The sequence below is a fragment of the Cervus canadensis genome, chromosome 33, assembly GCF_019320065.1.
Source record: "Cervus canadensis isolate Bull #8, Minnesota chromosome 33, ASM1932006v1, whole genome shotgun sequence".
Taxonomy (NCBI): Eukaryota; Metazoa; Chordata; class Mammalia; order Artiodactyla; family Cervidae; genus Cervus; species Cervus canadensis.
Genome location: NC_057418.1, coordinates 3,864,001 through 3,874,953, shown reverse-complemented (window position 1 = coordinate 3,874,953; position 10,953 = coordinate 3,864,001). Strand labels below are relative to the sequence as shown.

Here is a 10,953-nt window from a genome sequence, read left to right as displayed (position 1 = left end):
AATAGACACACTGCCCCTCCAGAAAACCTGTTCTCCTGAAAAGTTCAGTAATTTATTGAGGAGGACATTATTTCTTTGATTTATATAATTATAATTAGCTACATAGCTATATAATTACCATGTAGCTAATCCTAATATTCCCCAAGAATGTATAACCCAACTTCCTCTATTGAAGTATGTTGTGGATATTTTGTTTTTTAGATACGAGTTTTCAGAATTTTTTATTTTTGTTGTGCTGGGCCTCCATTGCTGTGCACGGGCTTTCTCTAGCTCTGACGAGCAGAGGCTACTTCGTCCTGGGGGTACAGGGCTTCTCGTCGCTTCTTTTGCTGTGGAGCGCAGGCTCTCGGAGCGTGAGCTTCAGTAGCTTGGTGCAGGGGCCATCAGCTGTAGCTCATGGGCCCTGGAGCTTGCAGGCTTCAATAATTGTGCTGCACGCGCTTAGCTGCTCCGTGGCATGTGGAATCTTCCAGAACCAGGGATCAAACCTGTATCCCCTGCACTAGCAGGCAAATTCTTATCCACTGTACCACCAGAGAAATCTGTGAATATTCTTTTATGTTTTTCAGTCTTTTAATTTTTTTCTGTTCGCTTACACAAGTGATAATAGTCACTGTTCAAAATAATTGATTTTTCTGATGCACATGCCATTCTTCAGGGAACCTGAAATGCACTGATGCTTTAGCTATGTGTGTGTGTATGTGCATGTGTAGAAAGGTTCTGTGATAGCTTGCTAGGACTACCATAGCAAAGTACCACAGACTGGCGGGCTTAAACAACAGATAATAATTTTCTCACAATCCGAGAACCCCGAAGTCTGAGTTGAGATGTCAGCAGTGCCGTTTTCTCCCTGGCGGTCTCTCCTGGGCTTGTAGATGGCCCTCTTCTGTCTTCACACGGTCTTCCCTCTACTCCCATCTGGGTCCTATTTTCTTCTTCTTAAGCAGGTCAGTCACGTTAGATCATGGCCCACCCATTTGACTTCATTTTACCTTAATTCCCTCTTAAAAGAACCTATTTCCAAATACAGTCATATTCTGAGGTGCTGGGGGTTAGAACTTCAACACATGAATTTTGAAGGGAGATCGTTCTTGCCACACTTTCACTTAAGTAGTGGCCCAAATGTCATGTTCACTTAGAAAACGGGCAGGAGTGCCAAATAGTGATCTGAGTCACCACCGTGTGTGTGAAAAACTCCAAAATAATGGAATTCAGGGCCCAGCCTGGGGCACCCCTTACCTTCGCTTGCCCGTGTCTGAGGCATCTACCAGTGCCAGCCCAGCAAACGAGTACAGTGCCTAGGTTCGCATCTTTCTCTCGACTCAACACAGATGAAAAGATTGAAACACAGATAAAAAAGCTGCAAGTCCTGTCCTTTGTAAGTGGTAGTGGAAAAGAAGACAGCACTCTGTACTTGCCAAGACTGACTATTATGTTTTGTTTTCACATTAATTGTAGATACCAATTTTCTATACAAAATAATTCAGTAAATAATGCACATAAAATCAAGACACTTTTCAATTTGTGAAAGTAGTCTTTTTCTCTGTTGTTAAGTGGAAAATCTAGAAGAGTTCTCTAGCTGGAGACAATAGGCTAAATCAAAAAAGAAGAAAATAGTTATGATTTTTAAAACCACTAATTGAAGCTTTAAGTGTCTTCCAGTGTTCTGGTGATTTGGGGCTGAAATCGGCTCTGTTCCTTACTTTCCTTTGTCAGTGGTGTTCACCATGGCAACTTCAATAAAACTCCCCTCACAAATGTTTTTCTTCTAAAGTGCAAAGCACCTTTTTAAAGAAGGTTGACAACCTGGTAGGAATGGGTGTTTGGAAAAGAAATCAAATGAAAAGTATTCTGCTTTCTTCATGATTGCTAGAGGTGGCAGGAGGTGAGGACATTTTTAAGGGTATAAAGTTGGGTGAAAAATATATTTTACCTTGTTTTGGAATAAAAATTGTTTTTTGAGGTAGAAAATTAATTTAAAATATGGTAGAGAAACTTGTCCCTTTCATAACATTTCCTTATTTCTCATCTTAGTATTTGGACTAGCTTTGTATACACAAATTCATGAGCCACTTTGGAATGTGGATTTTGTGTGGACAAATTTATCCATTACCTGATCCCCGGCATTGCAGGAGACCCAGGTTCGATCCCTGGGTGGGGAAGATTCCCTGGAGAAGGGAGTGACTGCCCACTCCAGTATTCTTGCCTGAAGAATTCCATGGACAGAGGAGCCTGGTGGCCTACAGTCCATGGATCACAAACAGTCAAACACAACCGAGTGACTAACATCTTCACTTTTTCACTTGATTCAGTGTAAGCTCTTTGGATCCTGATGGATTTTCTTGGGACTACTTTGGGAAACTTAACTAATGTGGGACTCTGAGCACACCACTAAGTCTCCCAGGGTTCCTTCCAGTCCCTCCCCATAAAATATGGAGGCAGTAGAAGACTAGGAATTCTCAGGCTTAGAATCACATTATAGAAACAAGTGGAGATGTTTCAAAACTGCCAGTGCTAGGGTCTTACCCAGAGATTATCATTTAAGATCTAGGTGATACTTAGATGTCAGTTTTGTTTTAAACAGATTTTTCTTTCCAGTTTATTTTTTTGGTTGCACTGGGTCTTCATTGCTGGGAGTGAGTTTTTTCTAGTTGCAATGAGTGGGGGCTACTCTTTGTTGCAATGCACAGGCTTCTCTTTGCAGTGGCTTCTTTTGTGGCAGAGCACATGGGTTTCAGTAGTTGTAGCATGCGGGCTCAATAGTTGTGGTACACAAGCTTAGTTGCTCTGTGGCATGTGGAATCTTCCAGTATTAGGAATAGAACCCATGTCCCCTGCATTGGCAGGCAGATTCTTATCCACTGTACCATCAAGGAAGTTCTTTTCAAGTACCCATTGCAGTTTTCATGTTTATAGCTAGAGTTAAGAATCACTATATTTATTGATCTCAAAGGATCCTTCCAACTCCCATTTCTAAAGCACTTACCTACAAGTTGACTCCAGCCGGGCTTGACTCCAATAGAAGTGCCAATTAAGTACCTTTGCTTTCAAATTGATGTATCTTTTGTTTCAAGGTTCAAGAAAGGCATTAGCTGTTAATACAGTAGCCTAGCATCTTTATTCCTGCTTATCCATTGATAATCCAGAATCAGCCTACAGTCATGTCAGTGTCTGTATAGAAGTAATATCTTCACTTTCAAGACGCATTGGTTTTCAAATAATTTTATTGCTTAGAGGTTGATCAAAGGCATTAAATAGAGTTGGTATTTTTAAAAATTATTTTTTTCATGGCTGTGCTGGGTCTTTGATGTGTATAGGTTCTTTGTTGACATGTGCAGGCTTCCCCTACTTGCAGCAGAGGGGACGACTCTCTAGCTGTGGTGCTCTGGCTTCTCATTGTGGTGGCTTTTCCTGTTGCAGCGCGTGGGCTAGAGATGCTCAGGCTTAGTTTCTGGATCTTAGTTGATGAACCAGGGATCAAACCCATCTCCCCTGAATTGGCAGGTTGATTCTCAACCATTGGACCACCAGAGTAGTCTCTACATTCAGTATTATATATTTTTATGTGTGTGTGAAAATGGCCAACACAAAGTTAATAGCAGGTTTCTCAAATGACTCCACAACTCTTTGTTGGCATAGTCAATAACTTTTCTCTTTAGAACAGTGGTTTTCAATCCTGATGGCACTTCAGAATTGCATGAGAAGCTTCTGAAAAATCCTCATGCTCAAGGCTATCAGAATCGCTGGACTAGGTACTAATTCTCTGAAAGTTTGACTGGTAATTCCAAAATAGAGCTAGGGCTGAGAATTGCTCTAGAATGAAGTTGTGTGGACAAATTGTGTCAAGCAGCCAGCAAGTGATGAAATGCTGAGTGCATTAGCCATCTCCTTGATTAGAAACAGCACCTCCCTTTCCCCTGTGGATAACATTGTCAAAGAGGATTATTCTTCCTTTGCTAAAATTACCACTGTGTGGAAAACCTATTTTTTTAAATGTTCAGCATTATCAGACTACAACTATTTTCCCTGGTGGCTCAGAGGGTAAAGAGTCTGCCTGCAATGCTGGAGATCTGAGTTCAATCCCTGGGTCAGGAAGATACCCTGGAGAAGGAAATGGCAACCCACTCCAGTATTCTTGCCTGGAAAATCCCATGGACAGATGAGCCTGGCAGACTACAGTCCATGGGGTTTCAGAGTCAGACACGACTGAGCAATTTCATCTCTGTTTCTATTGAAGATGGCAAATGAAACATTTCCTTAAATTGAGGAGTAAAATCTAGGCCTGTCTTCTCATAGATCCCTTTGAAGTTGATTGAAATAGTAAAAAAAAAAGACAGAACACAGAAATTTTTGTAGGAAATGAATTTGTGAGGTTAAATTGCAACTCAAAAAAGACTCAAAGGTGTATGCCTTTTAAGTGTCTGATTTATTGTTTCCTCATAAGTAAAATGCATTTTCCCATTATTCCTCTGTGATTGTATAGATGGTGATAATCATGGGAAACCTAAAGAGCAGAGAGCGTCAATACTGTAGGATCAAATGTGTGCTTAATTGTCATTCTGGAGCTTGGTTCTGGTGTGTCCCCAAAGCCTATAAATCATCATCAAACACGAAAATCAAGTAATTAAGCTCTCTGGCCTGAATGTGATCTATACTCTCTACCTTCAGCATAAAAAGATATTCATTCATATGGCTAGTTAAACTCTCTAATAATGAACCTGGATCAGGGAAATTATTTGCTAATGCTTTTACAAACATAGGTAGTAGGGAGCTGATCCCCTCCCAATCACACACGCCAAATCCACTGCTGCTTTTAGTGACTTCTACAGAAAGCTAAAGCTGACATTGTGGGAAAAGGATGATAAAGGTATTAACTTGTTGCTGTTCAATTGCTCAGTCGTGTCCAACTCTTTGCAACTCCATGGACTGTAGCCCACCAGGCTCCTCTGCCCATGGATTTCCCAGGCAAGAATATTGGAGTGGGTTGCCATTTTTTTCTCCAGGGGATCCTCCCAATACAAGGATTGAATCCAGGTCTCCTGCATTGGCAGGTGGATTCTTTACTACTGAGCCACCAGAGATGTTCAAAATAGAACTAAAAAAAAAAAAAAATTGTTGCCTTCACAAATTACATCTGAGCTCTTCTTGAGATGACTCCAGAGCATGTTACAAATACAGCAAGTTATGATCAGTTGCCTTTTATCTTCAAAATCACACAAAACAAGCAATTATTTAGAATGCAATAAATGGTTTAATAGTTATGGACTTGAGAAAGAACTTGAATTAAAATTCAGTCTGGGATCTGAATTAGCACCGTTGGAATATAGAAAGCATTCAACATGCATGCACAAATTAGTTTTGATAGCATACGTAAATAAAATGTATTTGTTTTACTTGATAATGGTTGTTTTGGAGGACCCTCCTTGGAGTTGAACTTATCTGTATTAGTTGGCTGGGCATGATACAGGTTGAACACCCCTTAGTTCCAGGGCCTTAGCAAAATTCACCTCCAGTGGCTTTCCCGTGCCTTTGGTAAGCTTCAGGGATCGGATGCAACCTCGGAAAGGAATGTTTGTTGTCAGGCCAAACTGGTTGAGGCCATCTGAAAAACAAAGCAGAAAGAGCTCAATTTTGAAATGCAGCTACTATGATAAGAGTGGAGTTTCCCAGGTGGCATTAGTGGTAAAGATCCTGCCTACCAACGCAGGAGACATAAAAGACTTGGGTTCAATCCCTGGGTCAGGAAGATTCCCTGGAAGAGGGCATGACAACCCACTCCAGTATTCTTACCTGGAGAAGTCCATGGAGAGAGGAGCCTGGTGGGCTACAGTCCACGGGGTCACAAAGAGCAGGACATAACTAAAGTGACTTAGCACATATTAAGAGGATATATCAGTCAGCTGTTGGCCTAAGGTGCAATGAGAATGTTACGTGCTTTTGTTCTTAGCTTCGCCAACAGTTGAACTGGTAGAGAAACATTAACTTTTTTATAGCTATGTATTATGAAATATAGTGTTTGCTCAGTCTTGTCTGACTCTTTGAGACCCCATGGACTGTAGCCCGTCAGGCTCCTCTGTCCGTGGAATTTTTCCAGAACACTAGAGTGGGTTGCCGTTTCCTCCTCCAGGGGATATTCCCAATCTAGGGATAGAACTCATGGTAGGTGGGTTCTTTACCACTAGCGCCACCTGGGAAGCCCTTGAAATATGGGGACATCTACAATTAATGATGCCTTTGAAGACATCAAACACAAAATTTTGTTTTGAAGGAACAAGTTGACAGGAGTGACTTAAAATTATTAAATTTTATTTAATGAACTAAAGTAACTGATGAAATAGTTTAAATATTGAATTAGGATGTGGACTTTTAATAGTGACTTTATTATTTCTATTATAAAAATAAATCCCCAAAGGTTAAGTTGGTTATGAGTGCACACAAAATCTTTCTCTTATCAAGGAGACAGTCCCTTCTTTTAGCAGGGCTTCTAGGTGCTAACTAAAACCCCATTTTGTAGACTGTAAATGGAGAAGTATATTATCTCTTTCATAATACTGTGGAGTTTATCCTTACTGAATCAGAAGGAGATATTTCCTTTCTTCCCCTCCAAAAAAAAATTATTATTTTTGGCTGTACCACATGACATATGGGATCTTAGTTCCCCAACTGGGCAGGGATCAAACCTGTGCCCTCTGTAATGCAGGTATGGAGTCCTAACCACTGAACTGCCAGAGAAGTCCCAGAAGGTGATATCTTCAAAAAGCCAGGAGTGACTTTGAAAAGAGGAGCTCAGAATTGGTCCCCATGACTTCTGTATCTTTCCTTCATCAACTGCTGCTAAATATACATTTTGGCTGGTTTGTTAAGGAGAGGAGCTCTATATAACTGTAGACAAAGTTTCCTCTTGCCAAAATACTGAAAGACCATTCCAGGAGTCTGTGTTATTACAGTATTTTATTAAGAGGCTCTTGGCTTATTTCTCATCAAGTTGAGCACTCTTGTTTATGGGCACTTTAAGTAACTCTGGTTCAAATGTTATATTTAATGTGCTGGAGAGGTAGTTTTGAATGCAGATTTATTGCTTGGGTTTCTTTGTAATATAAACTCTATAATAGCCTAAGGGGCAAATTAGCTATGTTTAACCCAATGATTTCCAGAACTTAGGGAAATAAGTTCCATAACATTTTATGATTCCTCTGGTATATTAATTTTTAAAAAATCAGAACACCGTTTCTGGCCCTGATTGCTGTTAAATGTCTCATATTTTTCATAAGCCAAATTCATTTCCTCTAGCCTCCACTTCCCACAAATGAAAGTTTGGAGGCTATCATGAGAAGTCCAGTCCCATGTGGTTTATATAAGGAAAATGCTCATTTTACATGCTGGAAATGTCAGATAAGGTGTTATTTATTGGAGCAGATTCTAAAGTTGGGATGCAAGTAGACTTAAGCACACGTTCTTGGACATACTTATAGAATATAAATGTGTGCAAAACCACTAACGAAATAGAGCAAAGAAATTCTTGCTGGGGTAGGCAACACTTACCGGGGAACCCGCCAACAAACACAGGGTCATTTGTATCAGCAGACGTAGATGCTTGATTTGGGCTCTGGGCTTCCACCTGGTTCCCATCGACTGTCAGCTCAATGCGGTGTTTGATCTTGTTGGCTGTGACTTTATGCCACTGTCCATCACACAAATGCCCTGGGATCCCGGCATCATAGATGGCTGTGAATCGACCGGCGCCATTGTCCACATGAAACATGAGCTAGAAAGTAGGGCATTGAACGGTCACAGAAGGTGTCATTAGAAGGGTATCATGGTGATTCACAAAGTAGAAACGATCTCTAGGAAAGTTATTAGATGCAATAGTTTGACATCAATGTAACTCAGACATATTAAATTAAAAAAAAAACTTGACAGAAATTAAAATACAGATTTAATGACCAGGAGTCACAAATTATGCTGTTTGCTTGTGGATATTGTTGGGAGCAATAGGAAAGATGTGTGAAGCAGATAACAACTCAGCTTTCTGAAAATGTGAAATACAATTTGAGGGCAGGTAACAAAAAAGACATGGTATACATAGGGGAAAATCCTACCACAGGTCTGTTTAGAGGGTGGGAGTTCTTAGGAAGATGATTTATAAATTAATTTGAGGGGATTTTTTTTAAGATTTTCATATTTTAATTGTATATTTTTTCCTTCACAGAATCTATTTTATATACAGGATTGAGAGTTACATAAATTACATTTTGGGGCAAGATCCATGTTGTAGGTACCACTACAACAAGACTTTGAGGCAGAAGGCCAGTTAAATTCCTAACAATTAGGAACTTAGACTGGAGTTCTTGTCTAAATGAGAAAAATCTGTTTTTGGTAACATGGAATGGCCCCTGAAACTTGAGAGGACAGAATTCTTTTGAAGCTGATGTGGAAAAGAAACATACTGAAACATTAAATACAGTCAATTTGGCAAAACATTTGACAAGGTTAAAAAAAAGAAACAAGGGCTTTAAAAACAAGATTAAAAGTGCAAGTAAATAGGTAAAAAGTTTGTCAACTATACAGTGATGTAGATATCAGTTAAGATTTTACTATATTCGGTGGAATGTGTAATAATGGAATTCTGCATACAAAAAGAGCTTGGTGAGAAATCCATGTGGATCGTGATGGAACCTGATACTCTGATGAGCTGAAGGGAACCATGGTTCTATAATAAGCAGGTGAAGAAGTAAGACTTACTCCAACAAGATGCAGTGAAACTGTGTTTTGAAAATCTGGCCAAGCTATTACGTGTTGCTTATTTTCCCCACCGTTTGTCTCTGTGCCCTGCATCTTTTTGCTTTACTGCCTTGAGGATGGTTTCAAGACAGAGCAAGGAGGGAAGAGGCAAAGAAAAGCATATTTCAGAGAAATATGTGTTTTTTCTTCTTGGGAAGGGATGGCACCCTACGAGTGGAAATGTGAACGTAGATGAAGTATGATTCCTGCTGAGGAATCAAATAGGAAAGTTGTGAAATTTCTCACTTTGCCGCCCTCTTTTCACCTATGCACCACAGCACAAAGTACATGTAAACTTGTCTCACTGCAGGTCACTGGTCACAGGCAGGCAGGGAAAGAAAAGGTGTTTAGCATTAGATTATCCACGGTGAGCAAACTGACACAAACTGTGGAAAACTCCTAAACAACAGGAATACCATTCCATCTTACCTGCCTCCTGAGTCTTTCACTGACTAAGTTAAAACCTTTGACTATGTGGATCATAAGAAATTGTGGGAAACTGTTAAAGAGATGGGAATATCAGACCATCTTACCTGTCTCCAGAGAAACCTGTATGCGGGTCAAGAATCAGTTAGAAACTTGTATGGAACAACTGACTGGTGCTAGATTGAGAAAGGGGTATGACAAGGCTGTTTATTGTCACCCTATTTAACTTATACACGGAACACATCATGAGAAATGCCAGGCTGGGTGAGTTACAAGCTGGAGTCAAGACTGCCAGGAGAAATTTCAACAAACCCAGATATGCAGACGATACCATGCTAATGGCAGAAAGGGAGGAGGAATTAAAGAGCCTCTTGATGGTGAAGAAGAGTGGAAAAGCCAGCTTAAAACTAGGTATTAAAATAAAAAAACCAAAACCAACTAAGATCATGGCATCTGGTCCCATCACTTCATAGCAAATAGAAGAGGAAAAGGTAGAAGCAGTGGCAGATTTCCTCTTCTTGGCAGGAAAGCTATGACAAACCTAGACAGTGTGTTAAAAAGCCAAGACATCACTTTGCTGACAAAGGTCTGTATAGTCAAGGTTATGTTCTTTCCAGTAGTCATGTATGAATGTGAGAGCTGGACCATAAAGGTGGAGCACCAATTGATGCTTTTGAACTGTGGTGTTGGAGAAGACTCCTGAGAGTCCCTTGGACTGCAAGGAGATCCAACCAGTCGATCTTACAGGAAATCCACCCTGAATATTCACTGGAAGGACTGATGCTGAAGCTCCAATACTTTGGCCACCTGATGCGAGTAGCTCAGGAAAAGACCCTGATGCTGGGAAAGACTGCAGGCAGAAGGAGAGGAGGGTGACAGAGGATGAGATGGTTGTGGTAGCATCACCAATGCAATGGACATGAACTTGAGCAAACTCTGAGAGATTGTGAGGGACAGGGAATCCTGGTATGTTGCAGTCCATGGGGTCGTGAAGACACAACTTTGTGACTGAACAACCACAACACAGAATAAGTATGTTGAAAACACAGAACACTTGAGATACTCCAGAAGGATGAAAAGAATAAAATTAGCCTTCTCTCAACAAAGAACAGAGCAATGCTTCAAAACAGAGCTTTCTACTTGTAAACAACAATACCATGAAGAGGCAGGAATATGCAGACGTGATGCTCACCTTTTCATCAATCATTTCAATACCCATTCCATCCATTTTTTGGCTGCTGATTCCCAGAAGAACTCCAGTGGTTCTAGTTGTGCGGAATTCAAATTCTACAAGAAGGTCCAATCCCACTTTGAATCCATCAACTGTAAAATGAAGATTAAAAGAAATGTGTATTCAAGTTTAGGAATTGTGAATTCAAATTCATACAGTGCATCGGTTTTACTAGCTTTCAATTCATGTGTTAGACAATTATAAGTTCTAGACTTTCACATGACCGACACCTCATAGTTGTTTTCTTGGCTGGCTGCCTTCCTAGACTATAAATTCTGTGAGGGCAAGGACTTTGTCTATAATGCTTACCATTTTATTCCTAAGCTTATAGTATCTGGCACAGAGTGGAGGTTTAATATGCATTTGTTGAATCAGTGAATGAATGTACATTCAGATTGACTCCAAAGATCTCAGAGCCAGGTGTGACTGATAGAAGTCTTGCTATTGGATGAAATCAAGCATTTCAATGATTTTTCACTAAAGTTTTACTGCTACTGCTAAGTCACTTCAGTCGT

General features: G+C 40.2%; 1 protein-coding gene across 7 annotated transcripts in view; it reads right to left on the bottom strand.

Moving 5' to 3' along the window:
- Positions 1–5,231: 5,231 nt before the first annotated feature.
- LAMA2 (laminin subunit alpha 2) overlaps positions 5,232–10,953 on the bottom strand; it is a 693,967-nt gene continuing 688,245 nt past the window's right edge. For all 7 annotated transcript variants that reach the window (XM_043457137.1, XM_043457138.1, XM_043457134.1 and 4 more), the window contains 3 exons: positions 10,400–10,530; positions 7,543–7,765; positions 5,232–5,602 (listed from right to left, as the gene is read on the bottom strand). In XM_043457137.1, coding sequence (XP_043313072.1) covers positions 5,445–5,602; positions 7,543–7,765; positions 10,400–10,530 — 512 coding nt within the window. In that variant the 3' untranslated portion in view covers positions 5,232–5,444. The remainder of the gene's footprint in view (positions 5,603–7,542; positions 7,766–10,399; positions 10,531–10,953) is intronic.